Here is a 20,765-nt window from a genome sequence, read left to right as displayed (position 1 = left end):
TCGGGGTTTTTACATTATGCATCGAAACCTTGCTTCATCTTTGAAGCTGTATACAAGGAGTCACCATGCAAAATATTTTCGCTCTGCTGCGTATTTTCATTACCCAATAAGATTTACAAAAGACAGTCGGAGAAAGCATTCGCGGATGTGAGACACGAGCCCCACGTGACGTAGTAACTGCTCTGTGCCTTTTATTCTTTTTCTTCTCGCCTCATGCGTCGCATATACATGCTCGAGCTGTGCCGTTGGACGACACTGGTCACGTGCCGGAACCCATGATACGTCACGACGTGTTCTCGTCCGCCAATGCGCTCTTTGCACGTAGAGAGGGTTTTTCAAGGTGTGCGGAACATAGCCTTGCGCGTGCTCTGTAGGTCACCTGGGCTCATCGTTCTTTCGCAGGAGCTCATTTTATTCGTTGCGGAAGACGTCGCAGCTAAAAATAAAAAATAGTTTTTGGGTCACTTCCATGCTCCTTTAACGGACATTTAAAAAAGAAGATACACGTGTCCACACGGTCTTTTACGAATGTTCGAAATATGCTATGTGGTGTAACTGGTCGACGGAGTTTGAAGTCCATGAAACAACTCCGGCCTAAAGCTTTGTGCCCTCACCGAAGGTCTGTAGCTAGTTAGTTAAGTGTTCGGTAGGTTAGGAGGTGCCAGGCGCAGTCCTACACTCTAAGGCGTGGAAACGTGTTCAAGACTTCTGTATGTTCTCAAGCACTTGTTTTCAGCTATCATTCTGCTATCATTGCTAGGGTGCCTGAAAACTAGCTCCCTCTGTAGAGGGCGATGGCGGGGGAGGGGGGGAGTAGCTTGCCGTTGTTGGCCGCCATCAAGTGGGCATCGTCACGACTATAGTCGATTATGGCGTGGTGTCGGTCGTTCAATGCGCGATGGCAGCCGTATTATTTGCTACGGTATCCGCCAATCTCTTTCAAATGCGCAGGCCGCGCTAGCCCTACACTTAACACATAACTACTGGCGGGGGCTAGGTTCGCTCGGAGGTACGCTTACGGTACGATCTAACGCTTACGCGTGCGCTTACAGTTACGCTTACGAGGTACGATCTAGTTTAGCAAATATCGGAGGAGTCGGTGAAAGAGGAACATAGCATCCAAGCGTGGTGACCGTCTGACCAATAGCGTAAAAATGGCGGGCTTACTTAAAAAAAGTAATACTCGACTCCACACAGAGGGAGCTAGTCATCGAGCACACTAAGCATCTTATCTATTCTGCTCTCTGAGGGATGTAATACATGTTGCGGTACCTCGGAACCTCTGTGTATTGTACCATATCCTCCTGTATACTAGACGGCTGTCCAGCGTTTTCAAAACACACAGGCGCCGATCGTCCAATATAGTGGCGCTAGTTTCCTAGGTTGGTGATAGTTACCCCGATGCGATAGCAGCAGCATCGGTCATGACGCCGTCCTCCTACACACAGACTGTTGATTACAACTGGTAGCGTCTGACAGTCGGAAAGATGACATGACGCCCATAGGAGACTGTACCAACGCTATCTAGCACGGCGTACCAAACTGGCGGCTCCATACGGTAGCGAGAACGGTCGATTTTGCCTCATTGTGCAAGCATGTATAAGAGGCTATGATCGTACATAGGAAGTGTGCAAAAATTGTATATGTGTGTGCGAATAAAGGCACTGTAAGCAAACAAAAATAGGATGGCGGAAAAGGGGAGTGAAGGTTCGTCTAACTTTACTGGGATTGTGGTAACGATTGATGGTGGGTTTATGGCACACACACACACACACAAAAACACGGTTGCAATGCACGAAACTGTGGCGAGAGCCATGCTGGTTTTGCGGGTGAGTAATTCGTTGCTCTCAATGTGGTAAGGTTTGCACAGTTTTGAAGCACGTTTATGGCGGTCTTCTTTACGTAGTCGTTGTCCGTACCGCATGGGCTACGTCAACCCTTCGAGCCTGCCGCAGCAGTTACGTAAATCTCCGAACGCAAAGCAAAGCAAAGACAGATATACATAGATCTACCACGGTGTTAGTATTTGTAATTCTCAATAAGAATCGTGCCGTGCAGGGCAACTCCTTCAATGTTCTTCGTGAAGATGTTGAGTTCTTTGAAACAATAAAAAAAAAGATACCCGTAACGTCTGAAGTATTTCACCGAACTTGTTCTGCTTATCGCATCTTCGGCTGGTCGGAGCGATCCTCTGAGTAGGAACGTGCGAGTTCAGATCACGTTTCATATCTCAGCGGGTGGAGTCTGGAACAAGCCGAAATTGGCTTCCGCCACAGAGGAGGGAAGAAAAGAAGACGTCCTACGGGAGTCCGAGAGAAGAGAAAGACGTATGGCAAGTGATTCTAGACAAAAAAGGGTGAATTTTATAGCTTTGTTGGGTACCTGCAAGGGTCATGGTTTTCTAACGATAAACTAGTCGTTGCGCGTAACGTTAGGTCGTAACGATAACGTTTTCCTAGAGATGCGTAAGTGCGTTGTAATCGCGAACTACTCATTTTAAATCGATAAATCGATGATCAATTAATTTAAATCAAGCCAATCACGAACGTGCTTTCAGCTGTCGTGGCATGAAGAGGAACCACCGCCGTCTGCGAACGTCCCCACATACTAAATGGGAAAACTTGGAAATAAAGCTCAAAACGGTCACGTATCATCCTCAGAACAGATTTTCTGGAAAGAGTGTTGCGCCTTGCCTGCAAAGCAGTAGTCGGTGCACTCAAGGTACGCACAATGTACACAGTGCTGTGTTTCGGTCTGAGGAAACGCGTGATGGAAGCAAAGGTTATCTTGTACCTACCTAAAAAGGTCAACGAGGAGGTTCTGTACACGCCACTCTAGGGGGCCCTTCGCCTCGCCTCGACATGCCATTATCACACCTTGCCGTCAAGTGCAAAACTATGCAATGCAGGCAACTGTCAAACCGAAACTGGGGAACCAGTACTGGCATTACATGACATGACCCCCAATTCCAGCTTTACTTCTGAGTGGGATAGGGCTCTCGTTCCTCCCTGCATGGCAGCCGCGTTCGGAGCAGCGAAGCGGTACGTACAACGTAAGTTCCGATTTCCGGCCGAAGCAAAACAACGTGAGGGCCATTCACCCAAAGAAACGACACCGCCGCAACAAATATTCTCAGTGCACGCGCCAACACTGGCAATACTTGAACCGCGCCGCATCTCGCAACCACTCCGACAGTGCGAGACAGAGCTTTTCGTTTCCACCTGCCCAACACGACTGCGTTCCAGGACTCATCCGGGTCGACCCACAAGTTGACGGTATACTCTTTGCGTTCCAGAATCAACTCGATTACGTCACGAGGCGTGTTCCTAGAACGGGTCATCCACCTTAGGGTAGCGACCCCGGACCACACCAACTAGATAGACAAAGCCTGCTTGTCGACGTGACGTAACAACTGAGAGTCAGCCAATTAGGATCTCGTTTTCAACGGCGGCAACCAATCACGAACGTGCTTTCAGCTGTCGTGGCCATGAAGAGGAACCACCGTCGTCTGCGAACGTGCCCGTGTACCAAATGGGGAAACTTGAAAATAAAGCGCAAAAACGGGCACGTATCTTTCTCAGAACCGATTTCCCGGAAAGTGTGTTGCCCTTTGTCTATGGAAGGACCTTACACAGTGCATACACACATATTCCTCTCTGCAGGTTCCAAGTTAGCAGGGATCATTTGCGAGTTCTTTAATTTGCGGAACGGCGAATTGCGGTAGCAGACGAGTTCTGACTTTATACGTCTACGTAGCGAAGGAGAGAGAGGAGGCAATCTGTATCGAGGTGGCGTTGCCCCGGATCGACTCGTGCTACTCCCTATGGGACGGGGGTTAGCTAAGAGTAGCGGCGACAGAGCTGCTTTCGCCGCTGCTCGTCTCGGTTGCATCACGGAGCACGCCCGGAAATCCGGTGCGAATTTTGCGACCTCATGTTTTACTCAGGCCAGCATGCGCGAAACCATACGTACAACAAACATAATTGATTTGCATGTGAAGGTAGAAATATGCTTCTATGCGGTGTAGATCTAGTTGCGGAGCAGAGCCGAGCTACCGTATCTGGGAATGGGCGGTAAATATCCATAATAGGGTTTATTCACGGACGTCGCCTCGCCACCATACTGCAGGTCACTCGAAGTTATGTTCCCGCCTCACTTCGCTGCCATGGGCTTTTTTGATTACTATTAACTTCGGAAACGTGGAAATTGCTCGGATACGCTACAAATCGCTCAGCACAATCACTTTGAAACATCAAATATACGGTGAGTACGATACGGCTAACAGCGTAGATGGGACCTACAATATGGCGGCCCAATGCAGCACCTCAGCCAGCTAGAGACAGTGGCGGTCTGCTGCGGATGACGCCATGTGAATAAACCCTAGATATGTCTTGAATGCTTTACGTACTCACGTGGATGACCCCCACATCAAAGTCAACGCACTCACAGCGAAGCGAAGTAGCGTCCAGAGGTTCTCATTAACCGAAAGACCCAAATGTCACTGTCGTCTGCTGTCGCCATTTTTTCCCAGTTTTTTTTTTTAAATAAAATTTATTTAACGAATAGAAATAAACACCCTGTATAACATACGCTACACGGCATGATACACATATTCAGCCGCACGCGAAAGTCCCGGACTACGGACGAGACAGGCCTGAACACGTCCAGAGACGAGGTGCAACTGAAGACGGCTCAGGATCCAGCTGCCGCCGCTCCGCGCTTCCACGTGACAGCCAAGAGCGAACCAGCTTGCGCAGCGCAGCACTAACGGCACTCTAACATTTCATTGTAATCGCGTACGCCAACCTGTTCGAAGCTCGTAGAAGCAGAAAGTATCGTAACAACTCCTGTTTACAATTCTATATATCCTTTATAGCTAGGGAGTGACTTTTTCGGGTTAAACCCAATTCCGCCCGGTTATTCCCCCCCCCCCCCCCCGAACTGACCTCCGATCAATTCGGGTTAAACCTGATTTCTTCCCGAATTCCAGTGACTATGAGACCCTGAAGTGACGTTTCCACTGAAGACGAACAAAGGTCGCCACGTGTAACGCATGTAAGAATGGGTCACCTACGTTCCCAGAAATACACCCATGTGTGTCAACACTGTCTATGTCTTCGGGGATTACCGCTGGAAGGTCACGATTCCGAAAAAAAAAAGACGGAGAGAGAGTGATTAGGAAAGGACTTAATATAGTCAAAAGAAGCAACAAAAACACCCGATAACGCGATTATCGCCCGATTTCTCCCCGAATTACAGATTTAAAAATAGCGCCCTATTTTTACCCCCCGAATCTGAGAAAGGCATTTAACCCGAAAAAGTCACTCCCTATTTATAGCCTATAAGAGAAATTCACGCGTAAACTTCTACTGCTAATCCTATACAATTCGCGCTTATTTGGTTTTAAAATAATAGGCTGGACAAAGATCCGTAGTGTATTTTTCAGAGAAGTAATGCGATTTCTGTTTGCATATTATCAAAACCACCGGAATTAGGCAGCTACGAAAAAAAAAAAACGTGGACACCGCCCGCTCGTTTTCGTCGAATTGGTGTACAACTTGTGGGCGTTGACTGTCTGGGAATTTATAACAGAATTTTTTTACGTTGAATTTATGTCTTCCTGTTGATTTATGTGGATAACACTTCTCTCTTTCTCCTTTATTGCAAAACAAAACGTGCAAGAGATTGGCCCTTATGAAGTTTCGTGTAGCGTTTAAGTGTCACGGTCCTGTGTATGGTTAATTAATGCTGTCAATTTATTAAAGTTAACATAATTCAGTACAAAGTCAGAAAACTAAATTCTGCCCAAAAAATCCAAAGAACCTCTTCAACGAAAAGGGCCCCTGAGAAATTCCCACAGCAACCCCCAAGTCTGTAAGATGCACCAAGGCGTGAGGCCCTACGTTTATCCTCAAAATTCGTTGAGGTCTTGAGGTCGTTGAGGTCTTGAAGGCATGAGGTCCTGAGGCAGAACCTCAGAATTCCTTGAGGTAACCTCAGGAGATCCAGAGGCAGTTATGATGTAACCTCGCGCAACTTCAAGATAGCCTGATGTAACCACAGGATTTCTGAGGTAACCTCAAGACCTTCTTCTTAAAAAAAAGTGGGTGGTGGGCATGTGGGGGACCAGCAGTGAATAGGCCTTTCCCTGTTTGTAAACAAATGACGTCATTAGTATTCGACAGCGCTACCAATTTGGTGGAGTTGAACTACGCAACTAGGGGCGAACAAGGTCGCACCCGAGAGCCACAACCTTGAGGGGATTACCATCCTTGAGGGGATTACGATGGTCCCTGAAAGGGACCGAACTTTCGGTCCTACTTTTCTTTCAGTAGAAAGCAGCGGATAAGTGCGCATTCGTGGACCCAGCCCTCCCCTTTCGAATTGTTTCGGTTTCAGTCTGTCTACCAACGCCATGATAACGTTTTTCGCGTAGAAGTCTATTGAAGTTGGTATGAGCAGTAGTGATGGCAAGGAGTACAAAATTACAGCGATGGCACGGCCGAGCTCCCCTTTCCCACAGCAGCCTTTTTAATGCGTTAGCATTCGGAGTTTCAAAATGAAACAGGCTGTCCGTGTATCAGATGGTGAAGCCTCACCGTGGTAGCGGTGTAGGCAGACACGTAAAGGGGATATTAGAGGGGTAAATGTAAATTGAGGTAAATGATTTCAAGCTGAAGTAATTGAAGGTAATTAAGAGTAAGAGGTGAAAGTAAGTGAAGGTAATTTGATGTAATTAAAGGCAATTAAAGTGAGAAAGTAGAGTTCAAAGCTGAATGTAAGACATTGTAATTAGAAAGATTAAACGAAGTTAAAGATTACCGAACGTAACCACAGGTTACCGGGGGTATTTAAATGTAATTAATGGTAATTAACGCCACTTAAAGGGGAAATGACAGTAATTAAAGCAAGTAAACGTAATTAAAGGAAATTAAATGAAATTCAAGGTACCTCATGTAACCTCCGGCTACCTTCGGTAATTAAAGTGTAATTGAAAGTAATTGAGGCTAATTAGAGGTTTGTTAGACGTACTTACATATCGATATTGAAAGTGTCGAACCGGAAGTCAAGTATAGACCGAAGGTGGACAACGGGAAGTCAGGTTAGACCGGATGTGGACAATCGGAAGTCGGGTTTAGGCCGGAAGTGTACAACTGTGGGTTGGATTTTGACTCAAAGTGGATACCCGAAAGTCAAGTATGGACCGGAAAAGGCGCTTAATGCAGATGCATTTCTCTCGCATTTGCCATTAAATCACCAATTTTTTTTGTTCCACGCTTTCGAATCAATAAATTTCAAATTCGGTCAAATTCGTTCAATTCCATTTCATTCAAATCAATTCGAATCAAATAAAAATCAGTTATTTTCTTCTTTTTTTTTCAGATTCGGAAATCATAAGCAATTCGCAAGGCATCTCCAACATGTATCGCTGGCGCCCGTACAACGTGTTTTTCGTTGGAGACCACTTCTACATGCCACTGCGATACCCTTCGCCGAAGCAGCTCAACAACACTGTGCGACCGAACGACTTTTATCTCTACGCACAGAGTCTGTTGAACATGGTAGGTATAGCTGTGTACTATGTTAAACGTTTAGAAAAAAATCATAATTCGAGTGGCCGAGAAGTGGTCGATACCGATGTCGATACCGTTATCGATATTATGGCTCTGCTCGGCATAGTCCAAGCATTCCCTAAAGACTTTGTTGGAACCAAGGTTCCCACTCTCGGGGAGTCTCGGGGCGTCCACACTCTGGTATGTCGATACCCCAGGAAGGAAGTGTACTTGTCCCAAAGGCTTCGACTGAACGTGGCGCGTTTCTAATTCTCAAAACGAGAATTTTTCTCTTGCAGTCATGCACCAGCTGGTCAGCACTACTTCACTTTTGTTAGTCCAGAGACCGTTGTGTTATTTTGGCTCGCGAATCCACGTATTATCAGTTGTAATATTCAGTATTATTCTCACGTTTATAGATGACATTTAAATTTGAAAGGGAGAGGAACTGCCTTCTCAAATTCAAGGTATCAGGCACGTATGTGGTAAGTACCTTTTCACGAAATACGCTGCACTCCAAGGGGGGGGGGGGAATGAGTTATTTAATGTCTTTGACAACTACACTCTTAGAAAAAAGGGGTGGAGCAGTTACACCATTTTGGAGGTAATAGTTGTCGCATATGTTGTTCCTAGCAGGTCGTAAAGTTCTACCTGCTACCTCACTCCCGAAACAGAACTTCACCGCATAGCACGTTGTCCGCCAACCATTGCCACGTACCAAGGGCGTACTCCTTTTTGTAGCAATTTGGATATATCATAGTTTCTTTTACCACCATTTTACACCCTTTATCAGACGCTACATTGACCTAGGTGCTAACTATAGAACCTACCAGCACCTTTTCACACCCTTTTTCTTAGAGTGTGCGTGATTTGCCAGAACCACAGGTCCCTTTCGAGACTAAATTAACTGAGTCTTGTGCGAATGTTGAGGACTATAGTAGTCGCAGTGCTGGTGAGTAAGTTTCGGGATTCCGGTATCGCGCGACTATTCACACGATGAAACTTTAGTCGCGTGCAACTAGGTTGCGCTCTGTGAACGGGTTCCGCAATCCCGTTGCTGAATTTGCAGCACGGATCGTCCCAGGAGCGATCTCTTATGTCAATCACTTGGCTCCTCCTCCGAAGACATCCAATTGCAATGGCTGGCTTATGTGACGTCACTTCCGAGATGTAAACTGCGCAGCCCAGTCGGCGCGGGTTACGAAGGCGACGATAGCAGCATGGAAGCTGCCCCTGCGATTGATGTAAAATATTCCAAGGGAATGTGCCCTTGCATAGACCTTTTTCGCAATGGCCTATGCGCATGCGTATGACCTTGAGGCGCCGGGGAGGATTATCTCCGTCTGCACTAGGTGGCGCAGTATGGTGACGACAGAAGTGCGGACCAGTGGGGAGATCGCGCGAATGGCGCGAGCTTGTTGGCCCCACTCCGGACCGGTTTTGGTCCTTTGTGCTACCCACGTGGATTTGTTGTCACGCCGAGCGTGATTCGTTGGAGAACCGCTACGATACGACGCGTATGTGAAAAAGGTCCATTAGACTAGTGTTCGCGGCCGCGGCATGCCGCCGCGGATACTGTGCTGCAGCCATCTGTAGCGTCTCCAAACCGGCGCCCCGGGGGCGCCTTCGCACAGGTCTGTTCAGAGCCATTTATAGGGAGAGTTTGGCCATTCTCTGATCTTTTGCCCCTCGTGGGTGGAGCCTATTCTGACGTCAGAGTCGTCGTTGCGCCGCCCAAAAAGCCTGAATCCAAGCGGAATCCGCCCATCAGCCATCTAGTCCGCGCCATATTGATGCTTTCCGCCAGCTGGTCGACAGCTTCGTGGTCGCGCTGAATGTAATCTACGGGAATAAAGGCTGGTTTAGAGTCCGACGTAGTCTTCGCCCATCGCCGCCCGCGTTGCGCGCCGATAGCCAGCATTCGCTACGACACGCTTCCTCATCCTACCGGGATCATAGTCTGACGCGATTCGGCGCAGCGCAACGAAAACACTTCCGGAGATTTTCACATTTCGTAGTGGGAAAGTAGTCATATCTGGCAACTGTACCCCCGTGTTGGAATCCGACTAAAGACAATCCATGTTCCCATCGTATGCTTGTACTACTGTAATACGGTTGGTATCCCCAAAGATGGACATTGAAGAAAGTCGCACGTCTTCCCAGATGTTCTCGTTCTTTTGCTTGTCTCTATAATCCATCCGTCGTGTATTATATAGGCACGGATGTTCCTTAACAGCTTCGATCAAAGGCTCAATGGACGACGCCATGTTTGGAAATGCGAGTCCACCGGAGCCCGCGCCGTACACAGCTCGCTGGCCACCGCCAGTTGTAGAACATTGCTCTACTCCCCCGACGGCGGCTGACGTAAGGCGCGTTGCTGCCGCGCTTCGCCGAGTGTCGTTGAACTATGAACTCACCGACAGTGGCTCGCGATGCGCGACCGTGCGCTGCGCGTCGTTAGACCCCGCTCCGCCGGACTCTAAACCAGCCTTAACCGGCTTATGACCCACAGGCGCCATTGATAAGGGGGGCTTTGTTGCCAAACAGAAAGAGTTCAAGGACGGAAGGCTTTCGAAGCAAGAAGTACGCACGTGTCTTCTCCCCTTGGAGTGTAAACAATGAACAGCATCAATATGGCGTCGGCGACCGGTTGACGACTGGATAACAATAGAGAACCATAAGGAAGGTCGTTCAGCCGTGATGTCGCATGACGCGCTTTATGTTAGGCTCCTCCTAATGGCCAAACTCTCTCTATAAACGGCTCTGGGTCTGTTTTTTGGCGCGAAAAGACGCATTGCAGCCCTCTCGCGAAGTCCAATTTGCTTTTATTGGTGCCGATGACAGTACGTCGCGCTTCTGTACTGTTTTTGACTCTCATTTGTTCGCGCAGCTAACGTCGCCGCTGCCGGTCGTTAAATGGGCATGACGCAGCCACCGGTCAAAGTTCCGTCGGCTTACACGTCTGCCTTGAATACAACATTGAAAACTGTCAATCACATTTACAATTTTCGCTCTCGTGCTGTTAGACGAAGATAACGACGATGACATTTCTTTGCGTTTATGAGTTTACCGTATTGCGATTACCGATCCAGGGCTCTACCAATTGAGCATATGTCGAATATGTCGGCACAGTTCCCTTAGAAGTCGGCCCAGGACGCACATCCCTCAGGGCGTCAATCGTGACGTTGCCCACCTCTGTCAGGCCCACACCGGCCAGCCGTTTCATCATCGCCACCACTACCGTATTGCGAATTATTTGAACCATAACCTCCTGTATAATGTCAGTATATAGGAGGCTATGGTTCAACACTACGACGCAGCCAGTTGCTCACCGTGTCGAAGGGGCTTACTCTCTGCAGCATCAATGGACCTTTTACACATACGCGTCGTATCCTAGCGGCTCTCCTGCGAACTACGCTCTGAGCGCGTGAAAACAAACCCGCGTGGGCAGCACGAAGGACCAAAACCGGTCCGGAGTGGGACTGACGAGCTCGCGCTGTTCGCGCGATCTCCCCACAGATCCCCACTTCTGTCGTGCTCATACTGCGCCATCTAATGAAAACGGAGATAACTCTCTCCGACGCCTCAAGGTCAGGCGCATAAGCCGTTGTGAAAAAGGTCCATTGCCTGCAACCATTGCTCGAACGGAACGAATCGACCTTTAAATGGGGACTAATTTCAGTCTCCGAAATTTGAAGCTATAAATTGTCTTCAATCTACTCTTTTTGTTTCTACTTTGAGTGTACCTGTTCCCAATAGAATTTCAGACATCTGCTTCTCACAGTTTGGACTGCCAGAAGAAGAACTGTACCTTCCCAAGAGAAGTTCAGACAGGTACTCACCTCCACCTGACCTTAAAATTGTCGACCCGGATCTATGGCAGTTCATCAGGGAGCATCCTCAGGCGATGGTTGCCGACATCATAGTTGTGCTAACAGGGTATGTCACATCATATATGACTTCGGAAGGACTTAGTCGTCCAGACGCGTGTTCTCGTAACCAACTATTCCCAGGAAGTTGCTTGGCCTTCCCATGTTGGAACGGTGGATTTTGTATATTTTACGCACGCCTGCTATTCACACTACAATGGAATTACGGAACTACCATTGAAAACCGTTTGTCCATAACAAGTCAATATTTTTACACATTTCAGCGTGTAAATGTATTTTTAATAATGAACACCATTTTGAATTACGCAAGGTCAACTGGAATAACAGCCTTGGATAGGTGGAACAATAATAACAGGCTTGATAAAGGCGACATCTAAACCACCAGTCCGGAAGAGTGGTTTAAACAGAACACCCTTCCGAAACGCTGTTTTCCGTAGAATGCACCATTTCGAAGGACGGGTGTGTTTTACAAGACACCTTTCCGGATGGTGTGCCACAGAAGTCCGCCGTATGAGAAGACGTGCACAACGCAACACGCTTGGGTCTACCAACCATCCTTTTCTTACGATACTACATTCTCCCTCCCCATTGGTCGAAAATGGGACGACTTTTGCAACAGTTGTGCATTTTTGAGACAGAAACAAAAACAATATCAGTCTGCGCAGTGGCCACTTTCAGCGTGTTGTGTGGCAACGTACCATTTTAAACGCGTGCATAAACAGCAAAAACAACAACAATGTAGGTGGATAATTATACCCCTGTCACGGACGCACTCTTTAACGAGGACTGAAACAAATGCCGATTAGGCCAGAGCCGTAAAGGAAGTCTGCCCACTGGGAGGAGTCGCAAAAAGAGGCTCGACCTGTCAATCACAGTTTCGCTCCACTGATTCGTTTGCTTTTTATCAAGGGGGTCGCCATGACACCTCACTGCCACCCAAAATGGCGACGAAAACAAAAAAGGCGAAGCGGAGATTTCGTAAGAAAATTTTTTCACAGACTACTCTGATTTTACGCTGCAAATGTACATCCTCATATACGTTTCTCAGAAATTAGTTTCAACTGATGCTCACCCATCGATATCTAACGGAAAATAATACGTTTTCTCGACGGTGTTAGGCCTAGTGAACACGGCGATCACAACGCAATCACAACAAAAAACGGCACTGTGCTGTACCATATTATATTTAATTGCTGAATTTCATGGATATAATCATTCTTGCCTTTTATATTCCAACTATTCATGCACATTTGTTTAAAAATCGTACCGGCGACAGAATGTGTCCCAGCAGGTGGTTCTGCCGGTAGCGGTACAACGACGGAAGCAGACGACTATTCCCGACGTGCCCCACGCACCCTAGGTGGCGTTCATCAAATTTGCACGAAATATCCACTAGTTCTGCAGATTGCGAAAGGTATCCACTTCAATGCCACCCAATCCACTTGCCACACAAAATGGCGCTGCAAATGACGGATAGGGGGGACAAATAGTGAGGATAGGTTGATTGACAGCGTCCCATATTTCCACTCTCCATTGGCCAGAAAGCTGGAAACGTGGGTGAAGCTTCAGGTATAACCGTGACCCATTAATGGCCAGACTCCCTTTAATATATATAGGCATCCCTGTAGCGCAACCAAGCGTCTAACATGTAAAGTTCTGAAAGAGCCTTGAATTCAATGCTGGAGCTTTAAATGCATTGCTCGTTGACGCTAAACGTTTCAGTTATGAAGCTGCTGTATTACAGGAGCGTTGTCTAATGACGTGTAAGTATGCATTCGATTGCAAGTGTAACACAGCCTGATGCTCTCTTCCGACAGGAACCTGCTGACGGAGCATGCCTTCACCTCATGTAAGATTAGAAACATTCTACTTTATCTACTTTGGTGCGGGCTGTTGAACGAATCACGGTTCAATTTGTATACAGGTTCGCGACGCCACCAGCGCGGGCTAGTAGTCTAATCATAGGATGGATTAAGTAAGCGCTTCGAAGTGCGACTGTTTCGGCCTCCACTGGGATGAACGCACAGCGGTGACACAAACCCGCTATTGTTGTAATTACCCTCAAGCGGGCGCTTCTGGCAAAACTGCCACCTTGTCCTGGTCGCACGTCATAGAAAACGTTAAATTGGGGTCATGTGACTTTGTTTACATGTCGTTTTGGCGCTTACCAACATATTTTCGCCCTCATAACACCAAGAGATAGCCATATTTGGCCAGCGTAAACTATCTGATGCTTCTTTCGCAACATGGTAGCCCATCTCACCTTAGTTTAAGTACATGGCATTGGCTCGGTAAGTCGTAACGCGCGGTCGTCATCACATCTTTAGAAGTTGTTGTCAACAATACGAGGCTTTATGTGTAAAACTGCGCGTTTTACTGCGAGATTATCGAATAAAAATAATTACCGTGATCAAAAAACATCCAAAACGTCGTCCAGAAACAGCAACCGCACTGTTTACAAACGGTTTGGCCGCCGATCAAGGGCGCCGCCATCTTTAAGGTCACGTGTGCCCTGACATTTGCTGTGACGTGAGACCAGGACCTGTCCAGGATGCATTGCGTTCACCCAGCACGCTTTCGTCTACCGAGCAATACATTGGATGCCACCCCTGTGGATGAACGCAACGCATCCGGAGTAGTGTCTGACACCAACGAGCTTTTTTGCGCTTCCACCTCGTGTGGGTGTACCGGAGCAGACGACAAGCGCCTGGGGATTGAAACGTTTGGCGTGACGTATTTTTCCGTTGAGTGCGACGGTCCACCGAGCATTGGAAAGGCACGGGGAGATTTCAAGGCGCCAGCTCCGCTTTAGATGAGTTCTGTACAGAGGGACCGAAACTTTGCTTATGTTGGTTCTACAATGTTTGTGTGAACTCAAGTTCATAGTCCGCAAATCTCGGCCACTGTGGTTGTTACAGAACACTGGGAATTAACAGCGTTTAGCCGTACGGTTTTGGTGTCCCTGCAAAAGAGGCCCATTTCCGTGTGTATTATGACGTCATCCCTCAATGCCAGTCGCCGGGCATGCGAGCTTCCGAAGTGGGGTAGCCGGTTCCAGTCAAGGTCAACCGGACTACAAGGTCGGCGCGTTTCTGCCTTTAAATTTTGCGGATGAGGAAAGTTCCTTCCCTCAGCTTTCAGTATGGGACGTCATGCCACTCATCCATGCAGGACAGAAGGAAAGGAGGCGCCCCAGCGGCTCTTCGACAGAAGAGAGAGCGTGGGGCAAGTGACGTGAGGATAGGAGACGAGCCGTAACATATTTTGAGCCTCGCGAGGGTCACGTGACCTGAATAGCCAAATGAAGTCGCTTTGCACACGCCACTTTGGGGGCCACACCACACCTCTCCAAGTAATCCGAGACTATGCGTCGGGGGCTCCCATAGAGATTTATGAACCAGAAAGCGAGCGTTGATGTCACTGGAGTGCCTCCCAAACTCGGCTTCACTTCTCAGAGCAATAGGTCTCCTCTCTTTTCTTCATTATCCTAAGAAGAAAGAATCGTAAGAAACGCACCTTCTTCTTTTCTCTCTGTTACATTCTTTTTGGAGTCGCATGCCCGGCGTCTCGACTGGTCGATCTCTCTAGGAGATGATTCTCGGAAGCCAATAATAAGTAGAGCCTGGTTTGACGCGAATCCTTTTATGCCCGAATACGCAAAACTTCGCGAAATTCGAACTCTTTGGATCATTCGGAAAAAAAGTTCGCAGTAGTTCCACTTGAACTGCACATGTGCGCAGCTCTTCTTACCGCAAACGAAATCATATGTTTTACGACTCGAAAAGCCGCCTGGTACTTGTGGCATGTTTAGATTACGAAGTTCTATATTTTAATGCGTCAGCATTATAGTCCTAGCTACGCAATAAATCCGGCCGCAGTGCAAGCCAGCAGGTAGATATACAAAAAAAATGCAGAAAAAATAGCCGAAGCTCTGTGGCTGCACGTTGAGCATATGAGTTTAATCGTACACTCCTAATCGAGGACAGCTCGCATGCCAGCAAGTACATGTACAATGTACTTGCTGGCTTGCACTTGCTAGTCACGCAATTCCTAATAAAAGCACTTTGATGGAGATATGAAAACGGCAGTGTTGAACAGGTTTGCTAACCGGTTCGGGGCTGCGAACCGGTTTCCCAAACAGTACGATTTTGGGGGCAGCCGAACCGGAACAGAAGCGGAACGAAATCCAAGCAACGCGAGCACGAACCCATATTTTTTTCGGTTCATCACCCTGGTCAATAGTTAATTGCATATAGGAGCAGAAAGGACGAAGCTCCACCATATCCTCCTATAAACCATGCGTACAGTCACACTCATATTAAAAGCATTTCTTCCCCGAATGTGGCAAAAAAGAAAAATAACAGAGGTGGATCCGACGCAAATACGTTAGCATTAAAACTTGCAAACACTTTGGGAACTCTCCTTCACGACGCGACACATTCCTTCAGCGACCCTTCACGAACGCCACACAACTCGTTACACGATCCTACACAACGCTAACGCGAGACAGCATTCGCAGCCAAGCGAGCCTTCCTGACTTACTCGGATTCAGCTTGGCGGCGCAGTTTCGCAGCCTTCTTTCGCCGCTGCTACTCCTTCGCACAGCTTTTATAACCCATGGCGCGCCCACGGAGACACGTCTGAACGTGTCGACCACCACCTTGTGCACTGACGAGTAGTGATGGGTGATACTATCGACCCAACTATCGGTCCAACTATCGAGTGAACCGGAATGTCAGTAGTATCGCGATAGTTTTTCGGACTATCGATAGTACCATGACTTGTGCACTTGCGTCGGTGTGCACTTTCGTCGTGATTTTTGCGTCGGTGGTGCACTTCACGGAGCTTCACGTCGCTTAAGCCAAGACAATCCAGCAATTTGCTCCTGGCAGCAATCTATCCATACTTTATTCACTCCGAATTTAAAATTCTATCTTGTTTCTTTTGAAAGCGAAAATTTATGCGAAGTTGGAGTTTCGCTCGTGCAAACTACCAATAGTTTGTTCACTCGAGATTTAAAATTTTAGCATGCTTCTTTTGAAAAAAAAAACCCTCTGAATTCGCCTTTCGGTGCTGCAAACTATCAATAGTTTGCTCAATCCGACATCAAAATTTTAATTTTGCTCCTGCAAACTATAAAGATATAAAGAGTTTCTTCTCTCTGAATTTAAAATTTGACCAGGTTTGTTTTAAGAACGAAACTTTCTGAATTCGCATTTGGCTACAGCAAACTATCAAGAGTTCGCCCACCGCGAAAAATCTGAGCAAGAGCAGGTTTATGTTGGAAATAAACTTGCTGATTTCGCGTTTGATTCCTGCAAACTATCAATAGTTTGTTGATTACGAATTTCAAATTTTTCTCATGTATGTTTTTAAAAATGCACATGAGTTCGCGTTTCACCCGTGCGAATTATTGTTTATTCACTCTCCATTAGAAAGCATACTCACCGTAGTTTGGCGCTCTATGGCCTTTGTTGCCTTTGTGCCATTAAACCAATAATCTCTCTCTCTCTCTCTCTTGAAAGCGAAGATATTTCCACCGGAAACAAAAGCTTCCGAATTGTCATTTTTCGCATGGAGTTCGAAGATCGCGTTTCGCACGTGATTCATAATTACCTCTCAGGAGAAAAAATCGGATCATGGAAATAAAATATGAAGTTCAAGAAATACGAAATATCGGAGTATATATCTACACACTTCTATAAATTTGGCATTTGTGAAGAGGAATTAGTGGCCCTTAAGTTTCACGAACCCGTATTACTGTGACAGTAACACAAACTACTTACAGTTTGACAGCGTATGCGGCTGCTCTGAGTAATAACAACAATGCGCATACCGCACAACAATCCACGAAATCTCTTTCTGTGCTTTGTTGGTTGTAGCAGAACAGAAGTTCCCGTCCGTTTTTCGGAGCAGCTCGTCTGTCTCGTGCAATCGATTTTTTTTTTCATGCTAAAGGCGCGAAACTATTTAAAAGATATGTACTGTGCAACTATAAATAAATGTATGTGGCTAGACTGATACACAACTCGGAGATGTGACCTCTACATTTTCGCAGCAAGCGAGTTTGGACTGTGTCTAGCTTAATATCGGTAGGTGAAGCTATCTAAACCGTCGATACTCAAATGAGTAGACATGTCCATCATCGATAGTGCTATCGATAGTGTTTGGATGACTATCGCCCATCACTACTGCCGAGTGCTCACGATCCGGCGCCGTGGCCGCGTCGCACTCTCCACGCGCCCTCTCCTTCCCCCTCCACTCACCGCGCATGCGCGCCGCGCCGTGACTACAGACAGATCACGCCGCGATTCTTGCGTAGCGAGGACTATAATGCTCACGCATTAAAAAATGACATCGGTATAGCCTCAGCGAAGGCGCAAATGAGAGTCAAGAGATACGAAATGAATGCCGGCGGCGATAAGACTAGGTAAGCAAGCAGAAATTAGCTGAGGCGAACTGCAAACATGAACAACACAAACAAATAAGAACAACACCTTTATTACGGGATGATGACTGGGGAGTTTAATCGCCGGGGGCGATACTCTACCCTACTGCTGGTGGTGATGCGGGGAACAAAATAATGAGCCCCTTCACAATATGGATCGAAGTCCTGTGGTGTCCAGGAAGGTGAAGAGAGCCTTGAGGGCAGAGCGTAGGTGTGCTGGATGTGGCCAGGGACCAAGAATAGGGACAACACAAACACAAAAGACTCCAGCGCACAAAATCGATGAAACCAAACAACCCGGGAAAATGGTGCTGACGCTAGGATTGCAACCTGGGCCTTCTGATTTCCGGTCACATATGCTGCCACTACGCCTTAGCTCGGGAGAAAGCCCTGCTGTCGCGGTGCAGCAGCAGCATGTTTGACCGGCAGTCACGAGGGAGGGGTTCGAACCTCGCCGTCAGCACCTTTTTCCCGAGTTTTTCCCGAGTTTTTCCGAGTTGTCATAACCGGAGCCACAACACCCGAACAATCTCATCGGTTAAATCCGATGACAGATTAAATCCATGAGTGTCGATGTCCGGGCTTGTCGGTAGTGCGCTATAAAACGATAAAAATAATTGATGAACGAAGGAAGTCACCGAAAAGGGTGGCCAGCTGTAGCGCTCGAACCCACATCTTCTGGACCCTGGCTAACCCTCTCGGTGACTTCCTTTTTTCATCATTAATTTCTTAGGCACTTGAGGCTTTGTATGTGTATTTGTCCTTTCTATGTGTTCCAGCCTCAGAACATCAGTTGCCGTCATGATAAAAATAGTTCACAGCAAACACAAACCACCCGGAGGCAGTGTAAGACACACAATTAAACGTAGCTGTCAGTACTACGGTGTGGGTACTGGTGCGCGTTTTGTTATTGCGCTCACTCAGGTATTTTTTCCACTGCCTTACTGCCGCGTTATGCTGGCTTTATAGTGATGTTCACAACCCGTAAAAAACTTATTTGCAGATTATATTAACAGTGAGTACTATGCCAGGATGTGCACGGAATATAAAACTGTCGTCCTCTTCGACTACCCGTTCAGCTACGGGGTATATCAAGACCTGTTTGTGGCACTGGAGAAGCTGTAAGTAGACGCCAGCCCCATATAAATACCCTACTTCATGTGGAACAATATTTAAATTTTCGCAATCTCGCGGTAACTGCTGGTCTATGAATCCCCGAACCTTTCGATGCTGTACATCCATGACTGGAACATCCATGGAGGTGCACCTCCACGGGGTTTGCAGAGGAACCGGCTGGTGCCTCCCCTTATTGATGACCGCCAGGGTTGCGAAGTGAAAATCCTGAAAAGTCGCCAACGCGCTATGAAAAAGTAGCCAAAAGTAGACCTTGTATGTAGCCATTTCTGCATAGCTGGTGCTGTGCACGCGTCATGCGTTGAGTGAAAGGCTCCTTATCGAGTGTCAAAAGACCTAGCACTCAAGCAAAACAGTTCGAAGGATATCGCACCGACAAATGGAAAGATCATTGCGACTTGGCTCTCTTCTGGCTAATTTTGTGGATACAGGAAAGCACGTACCTTGCGTACTTGCAAACTATGTGGTACGCGAAGAAATGTCCAGAAAGGTAGTCAGAAAAGAGCCAAGCCGCCATTTCCCAAATTTTGCCGCCACGACGGTCAGAAAGTTGCCAGCTTGGCGCAAAGTAGCCAAATCTCGTAACCCAGGACTCGCCACAAAATGACTTCCAGCAATGACTGGGCAAATCATTTTGGGATACCGATAGGAGACTCCACTTGAGAAGGAAGAAGAGGGAAAAGGCAGAACACAAAATTTATAGTCCGTGGTTGTTGCGGAACACTGGGAATAAACCTCTCCCCGTTTACAAACAAATGACATGAGACACCGCCACCAACTTTGTAGACTGGAACTACTATAACAAAAATTCAATAAGTACCCATTCTACCGGTAGCCCTTTCTAAAGATGGCTAGCGGGCTCTTCCATCTTCAGGAACCAAAAGGGCACGAGTTTCTCTCGGAGTGCACGTGTGGTTTCCATGCGATGCCAGCGCGAACTAGGTGGTAATAACAAACCAAATTCCGCACAGGATTATGACATTGTCTTTCGAAACGATGCTACCAACCCTTGTGCGGAGCTTTCTATTCCTTCCCCAGTAGACAGGGAACCCGAATGAAGGAATGTGTACCATTAATACAAAGAAGCGGTCCTTGGCATTTGTGGAGGAATACGTCTTTGTGAAACAGCTGTGTTCTCCGTCCGCTCTGTCGCAAAGTCAACCAACGTCGTGATTACGTCACGGTGACGTTTCTTAGCAAGAGAGTCTGTTAACATTGCGTTTTACGGTTCGGTTTCGTCGATGCAAAAGAAGCGCCATTTTATGTGTATCATGACGTCATGCCTCAATGCCAGTCATCCGGCGTGTGCCTTTCCGAACTGGAGTAGACTGTTTCAGTCAAGGTAAGCCGGACTGCAAGACCATTTCGCAGGAGAATGCAGGAGATGGCAAGGCAGTCGCATTCGCAGTGGATTTGGCTGAATACGAAGTGGTAGAGACGGCAGCTTCCGTTTCTTTAACCAACGAGCCATTACGTCACCGAGCATGTTGCCTACCAGGGTTGCGGAATGGGGTCATCTATTCCAGTTCCATTCCTAGTAATGGAAATAACTGTGATAATTCCGTTGGTTTCACTTCCTGGAAATGAAAAGGTACGGCCAATTCCCACTCTTGGCAAGGCAATGAGCTTGGCAAGCCCATCCCATTCCGTCAATCCCATCAATAGAAAAAAGGGACCCTTAACCGTACCGACTACCCCGGCAGAGCTAGACGAGATTCACATTAGCGTCACTAAATAGGG

The 20,765-nt window shown here is 47.3% G+C and overlaps 1 protein-coding gene across 1 annotated transcript in view; it reads left to right on the top strand.

Annotated features, from left to right (window-relative positions):
• The window catches only part of LOC135378857 (uncharacterized), a 39,360-nt gene that overhangs the window by 569 nt on the left and 18,026 nt on the right, over window positions 1-20,765 (top strand). Inside the window, exons 2-6 of the mRNA XM_064612003.1 lie at window positions 7,384-7,562; window positions 7,973-8,038; window positions 11,338-11,492; window positions 13,261-13,292; window positions 18,895-19,012. Coding sequence (XP_064468073.1) covers window positions 7,384-7,562; window positions 7,973-8,038; window positions 11,338-11,492; window positions 13,261-13,292; window positions 18,895-19,012 — 550 coding nt within the window. The remainder of the gene's footprint in view (window positions 1-7,383; window positions 7,563-7,972; window positions 8,039-11,337; window positions 11,493-13,260; window positions 13,293-18,894; window positions 19,013-20,765) is intronic.

The sequence above is a fragment of the Ornithodoros turicata genome, chromosome 1 (genome assembly GCF_037126465.1).
Source record: "Ornithodoros turicata isolate Travis chromosome 1, ASM3712646v1, whole genome shotgun sequence".
NCBI lineage: Eukaryota > Metazoa > Arthropoda > Arachnida > Ixodida > Argasidae > Ornithodoros > Ornithodoros turicata.
Note: the sequence above shows the minus strand (reverse complement) of the source record. Positions and strands in the feature narration are given on the sequence as shown.